Source organism: Buteo buteo, chromosome Z (assembly GCF_964188355.1).
Source record: "Buteo buteo chromosome Z, bButBut1.hap1.1, whole genome shotgun sequence".
NCBI lineage: Eukaryota > Metazoa > Chordata > Aves > Accipitriformes > Accipitridae > Buteo > Buteo buteo.
Genome location: NC_134204.1, coordinates 23,412,572 through 23,437,375, shown reverse-complemented (window position 1 = coordinate 23,437,375; position 24,804 = coordinate 23,412,572). Strand labels below are relative to the sequence as shown.

The 24,804-nt window shown below is 40.0% G+C and overlaps 1 protein-coding gene across 2 annotated transcripts in view; it reads right to left on the bottom strand.

Annotated features, from left to right (window-relative positions):
- The window catches only part of RNF180 (ring finger protein 180), a 90,500-nt gene that overhangs the window by 54,914 nt on the left and 10,782 nt on the right, over window positions 1–24,804 (bottom strand). For both annotated transcript variants that reach the window (XM_075020926.1, XM_075020928.1), the window contains exon 3: window positions 22,663–23,613. In XM_075020926.1, the coding sequence (XP_074877027.1) occupies window positions 22,663–23,613 (951 nt within the window). The remainder of the gene's footprint in view (window positions 1–22,662; window positions 23,614–24,804) is intronic.

The following is a 24,804-nucleotide window of genomic DNA, read 5'->3' as shown; positions in this document are numbered from 1 at the left end:
GGGAATGTATGGTGAAGACACCTGAGTGACCCTGCCTGGATTCAGGTTGATACATACAGAAGCTCTCAGATGGTCCTGCATCATGCTCTTCTTGACGGTGCAAACCATGGAATGCAACTGAGTTGTATGTAGCTGTCAGTGCATTTACACTAATTGTCCTGTGATGCTAGAGAGGACAGCAAAGGAACTCAGGAACAGCTGCAGAATTCAGCTTGCTGCCCGAGACAGACACATTGGGTTCAGCACTAGCCAGGTGTCTTGATTTAACCCCAGCTGGCAACTAAGCCCCACACAGGTGCTCACTCACTCCCCTATGACGGGATGGGGGAGAGAATTGGAAGAGTAAAAGTGAGAAAACTTGTGGCTTGAGATAAAGACAGTTTAATAAATAAAGCAAAAGCCATGCACGCAAGCAAAGCAAAACAAGGCATTCATTCACCACTTCTCATCGGCAGGCAGGTGTTCAGCCATCTCCAGGAAAGCAGGGCTCCATCACCCATAACGGTTATTTGGGAAGACAAACACCATCACTCCCAATGTCCCCTCCTTCCTTCTTCTTCCCCCAGCTTTATATGCTGAGTCTGATGTCATATGGCATGGATTATCCCTTTGGTCAGTTGGTGTCAGCTGTCCCAGCTGTGTCCCCTCCCAGCTTCTTGTGTACCCCCAGCCTCCTTGCTGGTGGGGTGGGATAAAAACCAGAAAAGGCCTTGACTCTGGGTAAGCACTGCCCAGCAGTGACAAAAACATCCCTGAGTTATCAGCCCTGTTTCCAGCACAAATCCAAAACATAGTCCCATACTAGCCACTATGAAGAAAATCAAGTCTATCCCAGCCAAAGCCAGCACATTCTCCACCCCTTATACCATACCATATATGTCATGCTCAGGACCCGCACTATCCAGTACATCCTCATTAACCCTCACCACCCATCTCACCTTTTGATACAATACACATGTCATTCCCCTAGTCTATGGATCACCCCTGTCAAATGTCTGTAAAATGTCCACAAATGTCCACTGAGTTCATTTTTTCTATGACTTTGGGCTCTACCTGTGTCGTGGTTTAACCCCAGCCAGCAACTAAGCACCATGCAGCCTCTCACTCACCCCCCCCCCCCCCCCCCCCCGCAGTGGGATGGGGGAGAAAATCGGGAAAAGAAGTAAAATTCATGGGTTGAGATAAGAATGGTTTAATAGAACAGAAAAGAAGAAACTAATAATGATAATGATAACACTAATAAAATGACAACAGTAGTAATAAAAGGATTGGAATGTACAAATGATGCGCAGGGCAATCGCTCACCACCCGCCGACCGACACCCAGCCAGTCCCCGAGCGGCGATTCCCTGCCCCCCCTTCCCAGTTCCTAAACTAGATGGGACGTCCCATGGTATTGGAATACACCGTTGGCCAGTTTGGGTCAGGTGCCCTGGCTGTGTCCTGCGTCAAGTTCTTGTGCCCTGGCTGGGCATGAGAAGCTGAAATATCCTTGACTATAGCCTAAACACTACTGAGCAACAACTGAAAACATCAGTGTTATCAACATTCTTCTCATACTGAACTCAAAACATAGCACTGCACCAGTTACTAGGAAGACAGTTAACTCTATCCCAGCTGAAACCAGGACAATCTGTTATCCTGGTTACCCAGGACAGGAGAGGTGGTGTGTTGCATGGAGTTACTGGGCACCAAAGCCAGCTCAGGCCAGGTCACTGCTGCACTTGCACTGCTTCTTGTAAGGCTTGACCTCCATTGGTTTCGGTGGTTCCTGCTATAGTAATTCCTATAACATGCAACTCAAATCCTGGGTTACAACAATCTAAAGGTATCTCCATTACAAACTCCACCTCTGGTGCCTTTGGACCAGACCATCAGGTTTAACATTATAACGAACTCCTCCCCTTGCCTGTGCTCCAGCTTGGACTTGTTCACAGACTGCAGTCCCTTAGGGGTGCACCTGCTCCAAGTGGAGCCTTATCTACTGTGAAGAAAATTAGCTCTATCCCAGCCAAAACCAGCACACCAGGCCACATCCATAATGATAATACATGCAACAATCAAAGTGTCTTTTCAGCATGGTTGGAGAACCCATTTTACTTGGGTTTTTCATCATTTCCATCCCTTGAAATATTCCAGGATTCCTAGTGTTCCAGATGAAGTACCTACGCTGTGCTCAGTATTCTCAATGAAAAAACTGCCTTGAAAATGTGACATGCTTAGCTTTGCATCAGATCAAATTTAAATTTGAATTAGCATACCTAATCTATCTTACTTCACAGCCCCTGGTCTGTCAGTGTTTCAAGCCTCACCACAGCATGTCTTTTTCTCCCACAAATCTCTCAAAACTTTTTCTCTCACTATAACCTCCTTGAACTGTCTAACCATTAGCACCATAGCACCTATTTCAGCCACACTACTAAATTTAGTTAGTCATGAGCTTCTTCATACGCAAATTCATACGCATGTTGTTGAGCATTTAATTTTATTTCTCCAATTTTTATTCCTTACTTCAGCTGATCTTCACCCTCCTAGTTGGCTGTTCTCTTCCACTGAATCCTTACTGAAAGTAACTGCATGCCTTTGAGGCAGGGATTATTGAGTTTACCTACACTGAAAAGCCTCTAACACTTCTGAAGTTCTCTCAAACAAAGAAAGATGCTAGGATACTCTACCTTCTAAAGCTTTCATTGAAAACACTACAAATCACTTCTACAGAAAAACTACACACTAAACAAAATGTTGCTTACAAACCAACTGGTTCAGTATGAATTTAGCAATACTTAAAACAAAAGGTGTAGCAGTTTTTATGGGGAGCTTTTACAGTTCTTATGCACTTAGGCACCATCACTGTGTATTTAGTGTGACTGCACACTGTACACTGGTACATTTCTACATTTAACTTCATTTCTGTCCTTCCAGAATGTGATGTCCTTTCTTCCAATTTGTGACTAGCAGAAGCAAGCTTATGTACCTCAAGAAGTAATAAAATTTGTGGGCTACAAATCATCTGTGATTATGGCTATTGTTTAGATATAGAGCAGTCTTTTAAAAAAAAAACCCACTACCGGAAAAAAGAGTATGAAATAATTTTTATCTGCTTTGGAAGGAATGTCTAATGCAGTATGATGAAGCTAAGCTAAACCAAGTCCTCCTCGTGGAGTGAATGAATCAAGCACAAGAATTAGCCTTAATATACTGACAAACCTTTTACTTTCATTCATGTAATTGTTGGTACCCACATATTTGGCATCATTATAATTTGGCATTATTGCTAGAGCAATATTCTATGGCAACTCTGCAGCATTGAAGTAAGTTTCCTGTACACCTTTTGCTAATTTATCAGTGCACTTACTGCAGTGGACTATGCTTTGGAAATCTTTTGTTCCTACGAAAAAAACAATAGCGGGAAAAACACTCTCATTGCTTGGTAGAATACAAGAGTACAGCATGCTACTATGCAATATAATTGCTATTAATGAGGCAGTGCAACAGCTAAAGCTATGCTAATATTCCCAGACCACGTTCTCTTTTTCAGAGCATATTTTTCATTTTCAGAAATTCTGACATGGCTTTAAAAATTTTCTACAGAGATAAAATTAAAATAACACTGACTGAGATTCTCTAAAACATGGTTGGACATTTTTTCTGCTATCCAATGATAAAAATACAATAACTTCTGTAATTTCAGATTGTTTTTAAAAATAGTTGTAGAGAGTAGTTAATTGTAACTATGTTTATGATGTACTGCCACGTCCACTCAGGCTATATTTAGCACAAAAGTAAGAAGCCAAACATGAGAGTGAAAATCTGTCCTTCCTAGAATCAACTGAGGACTAAGTTTGACCTCAGGGTACATCTCCAGACTTTGGTTATCCAATGTTACTAGCACACAGGTCACCCAGGCACAGTTACTAGGTAGGGTCCTACTACTCATTGCTCTTGCATTGCTGGGTGTAAATTAAAATGTACCCCACAGAATTAGATATGCTAAGTTTCTTAGGAAACACTGGAATCACCAGATACCTAGTTTGCATTGTACTTCTGCTATTTGTTACCATGCCCATTTTTTAACCCAAGAATATGCTCAGTGCCTTGTGGGAAGAGGGCTGTACATAACTAGATGGGCAGGCTGTTCTTAGTGCCTAAGAAGAGCTCTGTAAAATGTTTGCTGTAAATTGCTTTTCATTACAGAAATGGAACAGACAGCTGGAACTGGGGTCTCAGATTTGCCCATACAGAATTAAGCAAATAAATATTTGTACTAATATCTCTTACAAAGTCCCCCACATAAATGGTACTGTGTAGTTACTGAAGGGGATCCTAACTAAAAAAGAATCAACACATGCTTCTTTGCACAGTACTGGTCCTCCCCATCCCAGCCTCCCCAAATATTTTAAGATTTTATATATCACATAGGAGAACATATACTTTCAGAGTCCTTAATTTTTCTAATAAAGTTTCAGATTCTGCTGCTGAAAAAGCAGTCCTTCTCAAAAAACCCCCTAAGCTTAGTAATTTCTATAGCAGTATAAAAATGCTATAGAGCCAAAATACAAACTCCCTGACTATACTGCAAAGCAATGTATCAGTGGACATGCTAGCTTAGAATAATTAATGATTTAAGTATGGATTATTAAATACATCAAATATGTAAGGCTACAAAAGCTCCAAAGCAGATACAAAAGTCCATCTTAAAAATTTATGAAGATAAAGACGGATCAGTTTTTATATTCACATTATAGAGTCAGGGTATCAATACACTGTGATTATGCACTAGCCCTCAACTTAATTCCATTCACAGCAAATCAGTTCTGGATAATGTCTCATACATTTCCACTGAGAATAATTGGCTGTGTTATAGCCATCATAAGAAACATCCATCAAGTGAAGATGATTTGCTGATAGGAAACAGCATGACTGCAAATGACCAAAACTCTAACACCGCCACATTTTCTAGCAGGATTGTTAGACTATGAAACAAATGAATAGTTAGCAAACATATTAAGTATAAAGCCATGCTTTCATGCTATAGCTCAGCTGATCTATCAGCTAACATTTCTTTACCTCCAACCACACAGTTCTAACTATACTCTTACGCTGTCTGCAGCAACCTACTGAACCCAGCATGAGCTGATGTGGCAGAAAAATCAACAGAGAACTATTTAGTTTTTGCCTTTTTTTCCTCTCTGAATCAGGGCACTATAGAGTCAGATGAGAAATGAAGTAGACAGTTGTGACGAGAATTATATCGGGATTCCTTTTCACCCACTGTAACATGAAACCACTGCCTACGTTGCCTACTCACACTATCATTTAAAATAAAAAGATAATTAGATACTGGCATATTTTGGAGCTGCCATGTGCTTCTGACTATGTTGGTATTTTGAACAAAGAACTGTGCAAATTGCCCAGAAAGTCATTCATAAAACCGTGTTGCAATAGCGTTATCACTGACATGGTGAGTCATATACCTTTCTTGCTGCTCAAGCCTGGCAAAAGCAAAACATTAATTCCTGAAAAGTTCTGGTTCAGTCACAAATCCACTGTGCCAGTCCACCATTCATCAGACAGCCTACTCAAAGTCACTAACAGGAACCCTGCAGAAGGGGACAAGCTTCAGGATAGTACAAGTATCATGCCTTTTGTTCTGTCTTGTGCTAAAATTCTAGCTTCATTAGTAAGCTTGTCAAAAGGACCATCTTGTAAAGTAGCAGGTACCTTGAACTCCTAGTAAGTTTCTAGAAGAATGTCCCACAGAAGATGCATCTTGCACCAACAGGCTCTAAATCAGGAAACATGACCTATTGGCATTGATAAGAAGTTTCTACATCAGCACATATTTTTGCTGAAACAAAATTTCGACAAAGCACTGGGTTTTTCTGAATAAATTTGACACTAAACACAAAAATTTCATAAACAAAAAAAAGTTCAACATTATTGCTCTACACTAAACTAGGCGGTTTCCTTAGAGAAATTCCTAAGATCATAGGAAATATAGGAAAATACAGGGGATGTTCTTGGATAAACCATGGAAATGGCATAGAAACATAGAGCCAAGTGAATAAAAGATGCTCTCCATTCTGCGTTCCACCTCCCCCCCGAAGTTCCTGACCTCTTACTTCAACATCCAAATAGAAGTGCGAATTGACAGGCACTGATCTTTGCCTCTATTTTCTACTTCTTAGATTTCACTTGTGTGTATGTAAGAAGCCATAGCCTCTGGAGAGCCTGCTCCGCTTCACTCCACTCCCCTTTCTTCTTTATAGTCCAGCTTCAAAAGAAAGCACAGTAGAAGCAGGGAAGGTACATGCATTTGCACTCTAGATACACTACCTTTGTTCTTCTTCCACCTCTAGCTGCAGTCCTATCCAACACAGCAGGAGCATGACAAGGGAAAGCTCAAGAAAAACCCCTGTATTTCCTCTACTTTCTTAGGCTAAGCGGTCTCACTCTTGGACTCAAGATTCATGGTTTGCCAGCAAAATTCCAGCTAGCTCTGTCTGTGCTGGGTCTCTTCCCTCTCCACACACAAAGGACCCCTTACAAACTAGTATCGGAGGCACAAAGGGTGCAGAAGGTGATGTGAGCTACATTTGGGCCATAGTTTACCAGTTGAGGGGTCTTGCTACAGAAGGTTCAATACCTATGGCACTAAACTGTACCATTTTAGTGCACATTTCATACATCATCTATATGGCTACAAAAATACTGACAAACATTTTTTACAGTATCCATTTTGAGGTGTAAGAGTTGTTTTCTTCAACTGTGCTCAAAATCCCACTTTCTGCCTGCTTTTCATGAAGAAGTACTTGAACAACTGAACTCTACCTACAATAAATGATGATAAAAAGTGTACTGCATGCAAAAACACAGTGAGTCTGTTCCCACAAAACATGCACACCCATATTTGAAAAATGACAGGCTGATGGAAGACAAGTAGGAAAAAAACTTGACTTAAAGCGCAAATAAGAAATTGAAAATAAGATGATGAGAAAATGCACAGGAGACTTCAAAAAAGCAAGTGCAGTGGTGCAAAGCCTTTTGATATGGTACCATGTGTAGTGCATTGAAGGGCAACAAAAGACAAACCGCTGCCAAGAGCACAGGGAGAAGATTAGGTAGAGAAACTTAGGACAGATAAACAGATACTCTGAATCACACCTAACCAGATCACTGGATTTCTTGAGATTCAAAGCACTGAGCAAAATCTGTGTTAGAAGCAAGAGAAAAATCTAACTTTCTGAGAGGTTATCTAGGTGATAGGTGATGAAATAGTGGTATAAAGTGAAACAGAGAATTCATATAACATGCTGTTAGAGATAAAATTCAGGAACATCTTCCACTGCTACTGCCCAACACAGGTCTAACATAAATTCAATCTAGAGAACATACGAACAACTGGGAGCCAATCTCAGCACTCTCACTCACTTCCTACCCCAGCTCTCCATTAAAAAGTGAGATTATATTTTACTAATAATGGATCAAGTTAATCCCAGGAGATCCTCACCACATTCTGTCCCCAACTGTGTGGGTCACATATTGTACTTTTCAGCATATGTCTCCAAAATTCAGTACTGCTCACACATCTGTATAAAAATAGTTTCAGTGCGCTAGTCAATGCTACATTTATACTTAAGCTAAAAGGAGTTGGGATACTTTTAGAACAAAAGAAATCCAAAAGACAGACATCCACACAGTGATTAATACCATTCTAAATATGGATATATTCCACAGATTAACAGATTTCAATCCAGAAAAATTCATCTAGTAGTAATTCTAATGCATTATTTATATCCTCCTAAACCAGCTTACTTTTAGAAACCATATTGGTCTGTTGCACTGTGCTGCAGAGGGAAACAACAACATATTGCCACAGCAACTACAAAAATGGCGTTCTGCTTTTCAGTTTAGTAGTTCCCAGTAGAAGAGATTTGATCATCCAGAAGAAATCTGTTTCTGTTCAGCATTTTTTCTAATGAACAAGACCAAAATTCAGTTTGCTAGTACACCAAAATCAGTATTCCTCTTCACTGTAACATAACTAACGTTCTCATTTCAGTCTGGATTTTGGACCCACCACAAGGGGAGTACTACTTAACAGTATAAACCGTGTCATTATGCAGCCAAGAGGAATTACCTGGTCTGCCTGTATCTAATCTTCAAACAATCTCTTTACATATCTTTTCATACACTCTTGCCTAGTTGAGCACCAAACCCACTTAACACCTGGAAAAAATGCAAATAAAAAAACCCATAGACAATTGTCTACATGCAATGCTACATTTTTTCTTTGCTGTTCTAGAATCCTACTTTTCCAATGTTGTCAATAAAACAAACAAGCAGTTCTCTAAAACACAGAAAATCTGCCAACTCTACTGCTAACAGGGAAGAATATACTTAATAGTATCTGCTTCTGTAAGGTGCAAGATTAAGTCTCTGTGATCTTAACAGGTACAAGTATATTTAGTATGCATCAGACTTTAGGAATATAAGCAAATTAATCTGACTGAAGAACAGCAGGTCCTATCTAGGACACACTGCTTCTAGATGTGCCAGTGCTGGCAGGTCAGCTACCATAGGGCTTGGCTTCTACAGACTTTTGGTTTATGACTGATATTTTTTCCTTTTGCAAAGTTCATGCACTGCATTTCCCTCATTAGAGCACTTAAGAGTCTCCTATAATTATCTACCTTCCTGAAATTTCCTAAATATGAGCAGTTACCTGAAGATAAAACTTAACACAAATTGTGGCTGAAATGAACAAAGAAGGTAAAAAATATTGAGTAAACACACAAAAAGGAAAAATGTAAGTTTGTTTCCATATGAATGACAGTTTTTACCTTTTTCCAGAATCTCGGGTGTAATGTCTTGTTCCAATCATACACGCCTTTTTTTTTAACAACAAACCTTCTGCTATATCCAATTGGAAAACAGTCAGAATGCTCCTGAATCATCTACTCTTTCCAATTCAGAGAGCCCACTGAATGTAATACACCACACTGCAGGGTTTCTTTCACTGTTTAATGTTTTTCTTCCTTCACCATGTCTGCAGTCAAGCTCTTTTTCATGTTTTAATGAATGTTCCTTGCTCTGTTTCTTATGAATTAAATAGCTTTCTATGACTTATTTTTTTAAACAGTGGATTGCTTTGCATGAAAATGAATATGACAAGAATAATAGTGGAGTAAGCACACAGTTGGAGTTTTGTTTTTCCAGTAAAGTACATTTCAGAGTTGCACTGTAATTCTAGCTGTCCTCTTCCTGAGACATACTAATTTTAATCTGCAAAGAGAAGTTAAGATATTCTAAACTAGATTTATTTGAATCTTCTAATTTTATTTTTTTAAATAGTCCATGAATTTTTTTTCTTATTTTTTTGTTAGACATTTCTTCATTTTCTATAGAGCTTTTACCAAATTATGAATTAAAATTTTTGCATTTATGGAAGAATTAAAGCATCATCTTTCTTGACCAGTTGCTTCCTCTCAGTCTCCCTTAGCTAAGATCACATTTTAGTTTTCAAGCTGTTAGCTAATTATTTGCAATTTGCTTCAGACTCTATATTAGCAGTGCACTTTAACAAAAAGTCTAAATCACAATCAAAACTCAAAATGGCTTTTAAAAGCTACTGAACAAAATATAAATGAAATAGATAATGCCATTAAAAGTTGGGAGAAGCATCAAATTATTTATTTCTTTGAGCAGTGTTCCTATGTATCGGGTTTGCATGGCAAGACTTTGGTAGTGGGGGGTCAGTTACAGGGGTGGCTTCTGCAAGAAGCTGCTAGAAGCTTCCCCTATAAAGTGAACGCCAGCCACCTCCAAGTCAGATGCACCGCTGGCCAAGGCCGAGCCCATCAGCGACAGTGGTAGTGCCTTTGGGACAACAGATTTAAGAAGAGGAAAAAAAGCAGCAATTGCAGCCAGGAGAGAGGAGTGAGAATATGTGAGAAACAACTCTGCAGAGACCAAAGTCAGTGAAGAAGAGGGGGAGGAGATGCTCCAGATGCTGGAGCAGAGATTCCCCTGCAGCCCGTGGGGAAGACCATGGTGAGGCAGGTTGTCCCCCTGCAGCCCAGGGAGGCCCACGGTGGAGTAGATATCCACCTGCAGCCTGTGGAGGACCCCACGCCGGAGCACGTGGGTGCCCAAAGGGAGCTGTGACCCCGTGGGAAGCCCACGCTGGAGCAGGTTTTCTGGCAGGACCTGTGTCTCCGCAGGGGACCCATGCTGGAGCAGTCTGTGCCTGAAGGACTGCAGCTCATGAAAGGGACCCACGCTCCAGCAGTTTGTGAAGGACTGCAGTCTGTGGGAAGGACCCCCATTGGAGGAGTTCATGAAGGACTGTCTCCCATGGGTGGGACCCCACGCTGGAGCAGGGGAGGAGTGAGAGGAGGAAGGAGTGGCAGAGACAATGTGTGATGAACTGACCACAACCCCAATTCCCCATCCCCCTGTGCTGCTGGTGGGGAGGAGGAAGAGAAAATCAGGAGTGAAGTTGAGCCAGGAAGGAGGGAGGGGTGGGGGGAAGGTACTTTAAGATTGGTTTTATTTCTCATTACCCTACTCTGATTTGATTGGTAATAAATTAACCTAATTTCCCCAAGTTGAGTCTGTTTTGCCCATGACAATAATTGGTGAGTGACCTTTCCCTGTCCTTATCTTGACCCATGACCCTTTTGTTATACTTTCTCCCCCTCTTCAGCTGAGGAGAGGAGTGATAAAGCGGCTTGGTGGGCACCTGGCATCCCGCCAGGGTCAACCCCCTGCATCATCTCCCTTGGCAGACAGTCCTGAAGGGCAAAGGGGTCCAGGAGGGACGGACATTCTTTAAGAAGGAAATCTTAATGGCTCAGGACCAGGCTATTCCCATGCACCACAAGACGAACTGCCAAGGAAGATGACCAGCCTGGCTGAACAGGGATCTTTTGCTAGGACTCAAGAAAAAAAGGAGAGTTTATCATCTCTGGAAGAAAGGGCAGGCAACTCAGGAGGAGTACAGGGATCTTGTTAGGTCATGCAGAGAGAAAATTGGAAAGGCAAAAGCTCAGTTAGAACTCAGTCTGGCCACTATTGTAAGAGACAACAAAAAAAGTTTTTACAAATATTTTACACATAAAATATTTTTTACACATATTTTAACAATAAAAAGAGAGCCAAGGAGAATATCTATCATTTAATGGATACAGAAGAGAACATAGCCTTTTCCTCACCGCTGGTGGCAGAGGTACTTAATGCCTTCTTTGCCTGAGTCTTTAATAGTGAGACCAGTTATCCTCAGGATACTCTGCCCCCTGAGCTGGAAGGCAAGGATGAAGAGCAGAACATACCCCCCTTAATCCAGGAGGAAATAGTTAGTGAACTACTACACCACCTGGACACTCACAAATCTATGGGACCAGACAGGATGCATCCAAGAGTACTGAGGGAACTGGTGGACGTGCTTGCCAAGCCGCTCTCCATCATCTACCACCAATCCTGGTCAATGGGGGAGGTCCCAGACGACTGGAGGCTTGCCAATGTGATGCCCATTTACAAGAAGGGTTGGAGGGATGATCTGGGAACTACAGGCCTGTCAGCTTGACTTTGGTACTGGGGAAGAATATGGAACAGTTCGTCTTGAGAGCGCTCACACAGCATATACAGGACAACCAAGGGAACAGGCCCAGCCAGCATGAGTTCATGAAAGACAGGTCGTGCTTGACCAACCTATCTCCTTCTATGACCAGGTGACCCGCCTAGTGGATGAGGGAAAGGCTGTGGATGTTGTCTACCTGGACTTCAGCAAGGCCTTTGACACTGTCTCTCATGGCATACTCCTTGAGAAACTGGCGTCTCATGGCTTGGACAAATGTACTCTTGGCTGGGTGAAAAACTGGACGGATGGACAAGCCCAAAGGGTTGTGATGAATGGAGTTAAATCCAGTTGGCAGCGGATCACAAGTGGTGTTCCCCAGGGCTCAGTTTTGGGGCCGGTTCTCTTTAATATCTTTATCAATGATCTGGACGAGGGGATCGAGTGCACCCTCAGTAAGTGCGCAGATGACACCAAGCTGGGCAGGAGGGTTGATCTGCTTGAGGGTAGGAAGGCTCTACAGAGGGATCTGGACAGGCTGGATTGATGGGCTGAGGCCAAGTGTACAAGGTTCAGCAAGGCCGAGTGCTGGGTCCTGCACTTGGGTCACAACAACCCCATGCAGCGCTACAGGCTTGGGGAAGAGTGGCTGGAAAGCTGCAAGATGGAAAAGGACCTGGGGGTGTTGGTCAACAGCCGGCTGAATATGAGCCAGCAGTGTGCCCAGGTGGCCAAGAAGGCCAACGGCATCCTGGCCTGTATCAGAAATAGTGTGGCCAGCAGGAGCAGGGAGGTGATCGTTCCCCTGTACTCAGCCCTGGTGAGGCTGCACCTTGAGTCCTGTGTTCAGTTTTGGGCCCCTCACTACAGGAAAGACATGGAGGTGCTGGAGCGTGTCCAGAGAAGGGCAACCAAGCTGGTGAGGGGCCTGGAGCACAAGTCTCATGAGGAGCGGCTGAGGGAACTGGGGCTGTTTAGTCTGGAGAAGAGGAGGCTGAGGGGAGACCTTATCGCTCTCTACAACTGCCTGAAAGGAGGTTGTAGTGAGGTGGGTGCTGGTCTCTTCTGTCAGGTGGCTGGAGATAGGACGAGAGGAAATAGCCTCAAGATGTGGCAGGGGAGGTTTAGGTTGGGTATTAGAAGAAATTTCTTTACTGAAGGGGTTGTCAGGTATTGGAACAGGCTGCCTAGGAAAGTGGTTGAGTCACCATCCCTGGAGGTATTCAAAAAGTGCATAGACAAGGCACTTCGGAACATGGTTTAGTGGGCATGGATGATGGTTGGACTCGATGATCTTGAAGGTCTTTTCCAACCTAAATGATTCTCTGATTCTATAATTCTATCATAACATCAAATACGTGTTTTATTCTACATACTTCTACTACAAAATTGATTAGTAAAAGTAGTGCAAACTCTCCTCACTCTGTACAAAGAAGAAAAGGAAATATACAAAATATGAGAATAAGATCAGTTAAAATTTTTCAACTTTTTGAGCTACAAAAGACTTAGATTTGATTCACCTTTTGTCAAACTGCTGGATTTATTTTATAAAGACTATGGGGAGGAAGCTTTACTTAATGAAGATGAATATGTTTGTTTCTGACCAACGGCACTTTCAAAAATGTGAGATCATTACTGAATCAGAATATTTCTTTTCTTCATGTTCACTATGTCCAAACATTTTCTTGTTCATACTCTCCAGTCTTTAGAGCCACATCAAATCTACTAATGCTCAAATGAAAGGTGAAATAATTTTCATTAGAAACTTCATTGCAAATTACTAAGAATGGGAACTGACAGATTTCTAGCATCTTCACAAAAACCAGATATACTCTTGAAAGAAAATTAAAAAAGAAAAAACCCCACACATTTCATCCCCCATAATTCTACATTGTATTAAACATGAAGCATGTTATTAGCTAAGTCACCTATAAAAGAAACCTTTCCCTTCTGATGCACAATCTTTTTAATTTAGGTGTTGACATAAAGCATTAGGGAAGCACATGATACCAGAAGAAGCATTGTACCAAATAAAATCTTGGCAATACCTAGCTTTAAAAAATATATGTTGTCACAGCTTCAGCCATAAGGGTGTTAGATCATCACAAAGAAAACTTTTTGTTTTCTTTAACTTAAAGGTATAAGCTTGCACTTTGGATGTGAAAAAGATGTTCATATGCCCAAAAGATTGGCAGCTTCTTCAGCTGTAACAGTAAATGCTATCCTTCCTTACATTTAATTCTGAAATGAAGTTCCCATACAACAGCTCTTCAGTATTTTGCACTACTACATATAATAATTCATTTCACTAATTTGCTACTTTAATTTTTCCATTTCCTACTAGAATCACTGATTGCTTATCAACTTCAGAAACAATAAGTTTGTATGAAATCTATTCTGTTCTCTTCTGTATGCGTGACATCTTTTTGATGCATACAGTGACTTCTACTTCTCAGTCACTGCCTGTAGTTTTACCTAAAATAGTCGAAGAAATGTAAAGAAAAAAAATTCTTTTCAGATAGCATTATTTTGTCCCAAATGCAGACGTGAGGAAAAAAAAAATGCATAGAATTGGATACCACAAAATTTAAAGGGGAGTCATGGCTGCGAAACATTCATAGATACATTGACCACTACAAACCATGAAGAAATACTTCTTTAAAAAAACAAGTGGGCAACTTTAATTCTCCCAGATGTTAGGAATATCATTTTTCCTGGGGGGAGGGATTAATTTGAAGAACCAAGCCCTGCACTCTACTTAAATCTCCATGCAAGCAGCATTTAATTTACCTCAGTTTATATGTATTCAGAGAGTTTACTACCATGAAAACCAATTAAAAATATAACTTACTCAAATTCTTAGTCACTAAGACAGTAACCATTTTTAGAAGTGAAGGACTACAGGCCTGGGGCACAAAATTCTATAACAATACATTCTTTTCTCATGTAAAGTCTCATCTTAAACTCTCTCTTTACTGTGTGTTTGATGTGGTCCTTCTGGTAATACACAGTAAATCTCATAAACATGGAAGTACTCTTGTATTCTGGTTCATACCATTGTTGAACTTTGATTTTTATCCACCATGAGTCATCTTATGTAATTGCAATTTACTCTGCTCTTCACTCATCTGTGTAATAAGAAAGGTCAGTGAAAACCATTGCCTCTTCTTAGCATACTAACCACCAAAGGTGGCCTGACACATAAAGTAGCATATGATTCCCTCTTTTGCAAGATGGGCACTTAATGCACAACAGCTCGTGGACTTCTGCTATGCTGAGATTATTCTATAGTATCTGTACATTCTGAAAGTATCTTACAGACAAGCAGCTCATTCATATTGTCATGGTTTAACCCCAGCCAGCAACTAAGCACCACGCAGCCTCTCACTCACTCCCCCCCATCCAGTGGGGTGGGGGAGAAAATCGGGAAAAGAAGTAAAACTCATGGGTTGAGATAAGAACGGTTTAATAGAACAGAAAAGAAGAAACTAATAATGATAATGATCACACTAATAAAATGACAACAGTAGTAATAAAAGGATTGAAACGTACAAATGATGCACAGGGCAATTGCTCACCACCCGCCGACCAACACCCAGCTAGCCCCCCAGCGGCGATTCCCTGCCCCGCCTTCCCAGTTCCTATACTAAATGTGACGTCCCATGGTATGGAATACCCTGTTGGCCATTTTGGGTCAGGTGCCCTGGCTGTGTCCTGTGCCACCTTCTTGTGCCCCTCCAGCTTTCTCACTGGCTGGGCATGAGAAGCTAAAAAATCCTTGACTTTAGTCTAAACACTACTTAGCAACAACTGAAAACATCAGTGGTATCAACATTCTTCACATACTGAACTCAAAACATAGCACTGTACCAGCTGCTAGGAAGACAGTTAACTCTATCCCAGCTGAAACCAGGACACATATATATTTCACTTAAATGAAGGAATATATTCACAGCACAGCCAGCTATTTTGGTCTTCAGTAAAGATATGACAGTGTAGCTACATTATATTCTAGTCTATATATTCTAGCTTCAAGATGATCATAAAAAATTTTAGAGTATATATAGATATACTGACACAATCCTGATATGTTGTATTTATCCAGTAGCTCCCTGAGTATTTTCCCTCCTTTCCAACACGAGTGAAGTATTAAGTCGTTTACAACACAATCCATGAGAGAAGGGAAGCGGAGTTTCTTCCTGACAAATCCCTGGCAAATTTGCAAGGCTGTTTATCCCACTGGTTATTATTAATACCAAACTGTGTAAAAGACATACCAAACAGTAGAAGAACTCAGGTCAGACAATGCCCTCAAAAGTTGTAATCACGAATAAAAGCATGAAAAGACTGCAGCTAAAAGTAATTAAACTCTGAAGTGTTGGGGTTTAAAGGCTTGCAAGAGGAGCTCCAGATGCACCTCAGAAAACAGTAGCTTTCTCATGCTATTTCCCTCAGATACAACTTCCACAGAAACCACAACTGCGATTTAAGAAAGGTATATCATGCATTTGGGCATGAATCCACCATCCTTAACACTTCCTTGTTAATCCAGTTTATAATCAGTGACAGAATTAATCTCCTAATTACAAAAGTCACCATGAAGTGACAATAGTTACAAGCAAAGCAAAAGCAAAGATAGACAAGCTTTGCCTCAGAAGCTCCTCATGCCCAAAATTTCTCCCCTCCTTGTATCAGCTAGTTAAAAAAGATACTGGTTCTTACTTGTAACCCTATAGCCCTGTAATGCGGTATTGTTCCTGCTAGAACAGCCACAAGCTTTGTACTGAACCTTGTGAGGCCTCCGGGCTGAGGCTGGCCATGTTTGCTCTGCCTGCACTTCCCTTGCCCTGCCTGCTGCTTGGTTTTACCTGGTTTAGCTGTGAGAGCAATTTCTCTAACTGACCAGATGTCTGTGACTAACTTGTTTTACTTTTGTTATCTTTATATGGTACAACCACCGACAGCAGTTATTGCATGTAGAATGAGATATTTACAACTCTAATATAATGATGTAGTGTAAAGAACTATAGGCTGGCTAAAGATAGGAAAAGCCTTGAGAAATGGAGACCCAGGATGCAACACAGAGGAGTACAGGCATGGGATCACATGAGATGGGGCACTGGGTTGGCACTGGAGAACACAACAGCTATGAGTAAATTCCCAGGGGTCCGTTAAAGAAATGCAGACTTGGTTTTAAGGGTAACAAACAGAACAAAGAAACTGTATCTTAGATACATAAAAGGCACTACATAAGGTACTTTGGACGTAGAACGAAGCTGCAGACCAGTGAAGAAAGAGCAAAGGTATAAAAGCATGTTAACAAACACACAAAACCAATCTCAAGTGGATTCTGGGGTAAAGAAAAACAAACCATCATCAACATGAACATCATACTCCTCCCAGTGAAGGACTGCAGATGCTGGCAAGCCACAGTAACACCTGCCCATCCCCGACCCCAGACTGCTGCCAGCCCGCAGACCCGGAGGCACAACGCCATGGGCAGAACCTCAGGAAGCAGGGAGGAACAAGTGAGTGCACGTAACAGTCTCAATGGCAATATTATTCTTTCTTTTTTCTTTAACAATTAAATCTGGACTAACAATAATCACACTTTTAAGATTTCACTTACATGAAGAATAAATTCTTGGTTTTATATACACAACGTGTGTTTCTTCTTTGCCCATAAACAAGATGTGAGTGTAAGACACTGCAGCCGTGCTGCCCAATGGCTCTCAAACCATTAATGCTGTAGCACCATCAGCACACTACTATCATTTCAGAAAGAGTAAATCGTAAATATGTCAGGCTAGGGACTGTGAAGTCTGCAACTGCATGTTAACACAGAAGCACTTCAGTTTCTTTATCTCAAAGTTTATTGTGCTTTAAACGTAAATTCAACCAGTTAAGCACAGAACTTAAAAATTGCTATGTTATTTTGAGAACTTATCCAGAGCAGGAGTGGTTTTGAACACTGAAAGCAGAGTTTCCACCTTTACCAAGTTGGAAAGATTTATGTTAATATTTGATCTTTGTTTCTCTTACAGTCACTCAAGGAAGTGAATGAGAAAGCTGGTGCAGATACAGTACGAGCTGCACAGAGCCACATGCTCTCCCACTATTGCATCCCTCAATCTTAATTCTGGGGATTCACAGCTGGTCAAGTCACTGCACCTAAATATTACTTCATATTAAATCCACTATCTTTTAACATAGATATCATGGTATGAGATTAGGACTGCCCCTTTTCCCTTGTGTTTTCTCTTTCCTTACTTTAAGCAACTTCTCCAGGGCCTCATATTTCCCTAACAAAGGTCACAACTGAGACCTTGTAGTTACTGCTTGCCTCCTCCAGCTGTGATTTCATTTCACTTCCTTCTCTTCCTGTTTTACTTCGGTACTAACACTAAATAATGCTTTTAGCCCTCCAACAGCCAGCTGAGGAATCCATAAGCAGCCTGAGGATAATTCTTGTTATGAGTATCATCACAGAAAGAGTGACTGAAATCCAAGTACATAAATGCATGATGAGACACCTCAAGGATTTACAGTTTAAATACAAACACGACAGTGCAAGAAAAAGAATTGTAAACCAATGTACACATGAGAAAGAGACAAGCATAAATTAAGTGAACTAAGGTCACAAGTTAAACCTTTGAAGCCTAGTACCTTCACTAGAAGACTGTCAGTTGCTAGAGAACATCAGTATGGACTTGAAAACTCAACGCTGTGAAATGTGTTCATCTGATTCGTGTCAATATAAACAATGCTAGGGCCACATAATAAAATGTGACCCTCACTGTATATGTAATCTTCCTTGTATAACCGCAGGCCGGGAGGAGACAGATGATATGAATATAGTTCTTTTTTTGCCAGCCCAAAACCGGTTTTGTTGTTAACTGCAATGTTAAACAAGAGATCCTAGGGGAGAACTGAGGCATTTAAACGTATAGTTAGCCTCAGAGATTGCAGTACTTAGAGTCTTGATGGGCAATTTGCTGTATGCATTTGTTGAGGGGGAGGTGTCTGTTGTGAACTTGTTTGGGTTCTGGTGATCGCAGCTGGTGCTGTGCAGGGTGTCGGCTGTTGCACAGGATGTCTGCTGTTGCACAGGTTGTCTGCTGTCGTGCTGGAGCAGTGGGGAGCCTGGTCGGAGATACATTGCATGAAGGACCCCTCAGCCAATGAGGAGAGTTCAAGAAGTTTTTAGGAGAACTACCGCACCCACACAACCAGGAGGTGGAGAGCCTTTTAGGAGAACATGCCTAGTATGAATATGTAACTTATGTTAGACTATAAAAGAAGCTGGGTTGTTTTTCACAGCGCGCATCTTGGTAGAGCAGAGGCTTGTGGCGTGCCCAGCGCTGTTTGTTTGCCTTTATTCATTTAATAAATTGTAAACTTTGACTGGAATCCTGTTTGAGACTAAATTCATTTATCACAAGGCTGCAGGGCAAGGTAACAGCATCTGACACTGTGGATAAACAATGCAGTATCTCACCCACCTGTTTACCCTGAGTGCAGATAAATGCTGGGAGCATGAAAGTAAACTCACTTCATGGAAACTGACTACTAGTCACCTTTTAAGACAAAACTTTCAGGTTTTGAAAAAGATACAAAAGAACTGGTGATATGTCAAGTTATAAAATAAGGCAAAGAGGCCAACAGTATTTTTCCCGATGGATGAGGATCATTTCCAAGAGGATACTGCAGTTTTGAAGCTGGCTACGTAGTCTTCCTCTGTGTAAAATGATTGTGAAGAGAAATGAAATAAAATTGGAGGAGCCACATATGGTATTTCTGTCTGAGATCTTTCAGAAAATTACTACAAGCTTCAGACATTAGCAAACAATGCAAACATATAACAAGATACACACAAAAGGGAATTTATAACAGAAATACTTCATCTTCTTAGCTATAGCAACAATAACAAGAACTGTTATTAATATTTGCAATTCCTAGACTTAAGTAGTTATTATCACATCCTAACAAAATACCAGAAACCTAAATATCCCCCATGAACACAAACGTGCGCGCACACACACACAAAATTCAAGTATACCCCTCACAAGCATTAAGAGCTTTGCCGTGTAGAGCAGACAGAGGAAGGTTGGGTCCCTCTGCTGTTAGCAGGCTAGCTCAGTCCTGCACCTTCACCACAGAGCCTGCATCAGAGCAGGCCTCCGGGTGGGGGGACAAGTGCAGGTCAGGAGCTCACAGAATCGCTCCGATTTACAATCCAAGGTTTATACACTTTAACTTAATAATAGAGTGCATTCTGCCACGACACGACGTTTATGGGCACATTTTGGCTTACTGCAAGACAGAAAAAACTTTTAACAGATACAGTTATCACAATTCAAAATAAACTAGATAAGCAATCTATGCATTCACAAAGAAATTCCAAAGTCTGAACAGGTCTGCTCTATCGGACTGCTCTCCAGAATAGCTTTAATTAAAGATAAAAATGATATGCACAGTACCTTTAACACAGAGACCTTAGAAGAGACTCACCTCACACCAGGGTTCTGCTGCACTGAAGTACTTCTTAAAAGAGCACTTAAATGAAATACTTCCCACTGTCATTTATCAAAACTCTCACTCCATCTACTCAGAGGTTTATGCTTTTTTGCCTTTGTGAAGTTTTACTATCTGATTGCCTAAACATATGTGGTAAGTATGCTGGAAATCATGGTTGCGAAGTACCACAGATCAGCTTCCTATTGTAAGTACCACTGTAACAAAATGCCCATTTTTACAAGGAGGGGTGCCAGAATGCTGAAGAAAAAAGACGGTAAGTGGAACTTGCAAGAAAAGGGAGGATACCTAGACTGGCACACGAGAGGGGAGCAGCCACGAGAAGGAGTGTGTGGCTGAGGAGCATCCCCTTTTGTGACATGTCAGGCTGTTAGGAGGATATGATTTTCTAGCTCCACATTTTCCTGGGAGGATACCAGAGCAATGGGAAACACAGCTGCACTAGCCACACATGCTGCTTAACACTGAGTCTGAGAAGTAGGCCCGTTTAAATATTCCATGCCACAATCACAGACTTTCACCAAGGTTAATGAATCAATGCAAGACCAAAATATCTTCCCCTCAAAACTACTATTTGAAACCAGATCACTTATTTTACATACTTATTTTTTAATTTTTTGTACTTTGTAAACCATATGCTTACTGATTAGACATACCAGTTTTAACAACTGTACAACATTTGCCATATGAAACTTAAAAATAATGTAGGAATTCATTAAGTACAGTTTAAAAAGAAGAAGATCTGAAAGTGTATTTTTCTTTCTTAGCTATCACAAATTTGGAAAACTTGTACAACACTTTATTCTTGAAAGTAACATCTAAGAAAGATTAAAGTGGCTGGAGAGACTGCAGATGACATGACTGTGCAAACGCTTGTATATACTGTGCTTTTGCATCATCGTTTCATTTAACAGAAACAATGAGGCCTGGAATTTTTAAAGCCATTTTAGGGACTCAGACACCTAAGAATTTTTAGAGTTATTATAAAACAAGTGTTCAATATTAAGACATCCAGATCTTGGAAAGGTTCTTTACACTCAGTTTCGGAGACGCATTTTACAAAATAAGAACAAGTTTTCAAAATATCACAATGCCAATTTAAATGTTTCTTTAAACAAAACAAAAAAACTTCCCAAAGATGAAAGAATATATGCATGCCATACTGAAAAGTCTCATGATATGTCCCAGACCCATCACATTTTCAAGCTGGTTCTTACATTTAATTGAGAGAGACAGCCTCTATGTATCTCCCTCTCAAACCCGAATTCACTGCTCTGCTTCCATTCTGTACTATACTCTAAAGGCTCTGTCAATTGCATGTAGGAAAGAGTTCGAAGTCATTTAGTGTGTGAGAGGAGTGGAACTGTGTAAGGACAACTGAATACTAAGGATAATAATCATTTAGGTACAAAGGGCTAATAAAGATCCATACATGAACTACTGGTCCTATATATCCCATTGCATTAAATGCAGACCAATGAAAACTATTTGGCACCTAACCTAAGCATAGTCCATTCAAATAAGCTTAGTATTTCTCAGTGAGGCATAAATATTAAATTAGACTTGACTATTATAAAATGTAAAGCAATCACATTAAAAAAAAAAATCCATGAAATAAGAGCTTTACAGGTCACTACACTTCATCTATGGAATATTCTAAGATTATCACAGTGACACACCTACCCAAAGCAGGAGTCATTTCTTGAGTAGATACTATTTCTCTGATGAGAGTTAGTATGTTTGCTCTTGCTTGGCCACACAGTATTTTGTATCAGGAACTTTATGATGAGAAATTTTCTTTTAAAGGTATACATTATCATTAGTCTTCCTACTGAATTTCAGAGCAAAAAAACCCTGTGTTATTCATCTTAAGACATCTTCCTGGTCTTTCTCCCCCTCAAACACCAAAAATTGCATGACCATCTATGGTCTTTAATTCTGTTCTGCTTTAGATGGTTTGAAGAAAGAAACCATGGTTTTATAATTGATAAGCATATGTAACATTTCTATCAGATTTGAAAACAAAATATTTACCTACTAAAGACGAATATTTTAAATAGCAACAATCAATTTTTACTCAAAGAAAAATATTTGTGTTACAATAAATAATAAATGCAAACATCTTTTAAAACATACAACTTTCTTAACTGTAAAATTAACTCAAAATGTCATTACTTAAAAGTTAGGAAATCTGAAATGCTAGGGTTTCTCATTCAGACGATCTGAATGTTTAGTTTTCCTTTAATCACACTGATTAAATTTTACGGCCACTTCAATTTTGTTATTACATCACAAAACCATAAGAAGGCCAACAAAAAGTAGTTTTTACCCACCAAGGTTTGATTTTACACTGAAAAAAACCTGATGGGCTGAATTAGAAAAGCTACATGTAGGAAGAGGTCATAAATCCTTGTTTGCAGGATAGCTGATTCTAGACAGTACCACGTTAAACCAGTATTAAGAGACAGCATCAAAAAAAAAGTCAGAATGACTTATAAAAGCAAGGCAAGCTTTAAAAAAAAAGTAGCATAATTAATTTTAAACACCTACTTGCTTCTGTAGCCACCGTTGTCGCCGCCTTTGTTTTCTCCTCAAGCTTTTCAACTTGTTTCTTTCTCTCTTACTCAGCTTTTGGTTGAAGGAAATACTTGTAGGCTGCACAAGACCAACAGGTGTGATGTATTTTTCCTCTTCTACAACACTTGTAGGTGAAGAAAGGTTCATCACAAAAGGTGACCCATCAGCAATGGCACTCCCAGAAGATCGTCCAGTAGCTTCAAAATCACACTCACTTTCTGCTTCTCTATGTACTAATGTGGTAAAGGAAGTAACTCTAAACCTTTTTTGTAGTTTGTCAGCACTGGAACTATATAGGTCCTGAAAAGAACTACCATCTTTCCTAATGGACTCTAATTGCAAGCCACTTCGTGTGTAAGCAGGTGGATTTTCATTTTGGTCACGGTAAATTGTTCCCATACTGCAAGTTTCATATAACACAGGTGACAAAACAAGTCTCTCTCTGATATTTAAATCCAAACTATGTGATCTTCTGTGAAAAGCTTTTACAGTGCATGCATCATTCATAGGATAGGAAGCAGAAAGATGTGGGTTTGGATTTAATGTCTTTAAGGGAACTTTTTTACCTTTCATCTCAAATCTGGGAGCTCTTACTTCCAGACAAAGTGCTTCTGTTAATCTTCCAGTGCCATTGTTATTTCTGGCCATGTATGAAAGCCCTTGATTTTCAATTTCCAAAGTTGCAGTTACCACTTCATGGCAGGTATCCTTGCTAAAACCAGACTGAATTTTGAGGAGAGGTAAGTGTTTTCCTGATGATTTTGCCAATTTAACAGAGAAAGCTGGCTGATAGTCAGTCTGACTTTTGCAGAAATGTATATTTACTACCTGTCCACAGGAACACTTTGTGTTGCAAACAAAGTTAAAGCCCCCTAAGCAGGCCTCGCAGAATGGACAGTGCAGTTTTCCAATTGTCCACTGTGTCTATTAAGAAAAGAAGAAAACACCCAACACATTCATTGTAAATAAACGATTAAGAAATCATTACTAGAGTTACTTTTCTCCTTTAATAAAAGGGTCTACTTTTTGTTTTTCAAACACAATAAAACTGACTTCACAGCAGAAAGAAAATCCACCGTAAATAATGTTCTGGTCAAAACTCTGCTTGCTGCAGTGATAACTAATTCTAAGAAATCTACAACACACATTTCAAAATGTAGAGGCTTTGAAATATGTTTAAAATTTGTCCATAGATAGAATAATGCTCCAATACTAATGAAAACATTAGATACTTTAAAGTAGTGAAATCAATTTACCATGTTAATCTGGAATTGGCAAGCACACTTTCTCAGCTGAGTCTTCTGAGTGCTGATACATTTCTTGCATACTAAGTAGAGTGGAAGGAGATTTCTTACAAAAAGAATATAGCTTTTTACTTCGCTTTCCCTATGAAAGCTTGAAATGGTACTTGTATTTTGGTGTATGTAGTATTACAACATAATCTGTGTGCAGATACCATGACAAATCCTTAATAGTCTATCTATACGTAGACAGTTATTTTCATTATTTGTAATTCTATGAATTTCATTTCAATACCAAAGGCACTTTTTCAAAAGAAAATATGTATCAAAGATCTATAAACTCCTACACATTTGCACAACTGTTAGTGTTTTCAGTAAATATATTCATCTGTCAGCAGAAACATTCTTGAGGATTAAAGTTATGCAAGTATTTGTAGGATCAAAGCCCAGATGAGAAACATTATCAACTCCAGTCACACGTTACTCACTAGTGTGCCTAAAGTGGAGTTGAGCCATGAATACAGAAGCTGCCCAACATTTCACTGCTTTCAGTTGCAAATGTCTTTCAAGGTAGTTTGGGAAAATGATTCCATGGCTGATGCTTCAGAAAGTTTCAGTAAAACAAATTTTGCTGTTTCAGAAAAAAAACTTGTGTGGAAAAAAGATTATTTTTCACATGTAATGCTAGAAAAAGTTCTGGAAACACTTCTTTGAGAAATGTACTTCTGCCTTGTGGGTTAAAACCTCAAGATTTCACAAAGTATCAAAGACATGCCTTTCATTGCGCCTATGAGAATCTGTTTAAATTTGGACACGTTTTTTAACTTAGAGAAAAAAAAAATCTCTGTTTACATATGCCCAAAAACTTTCAAAT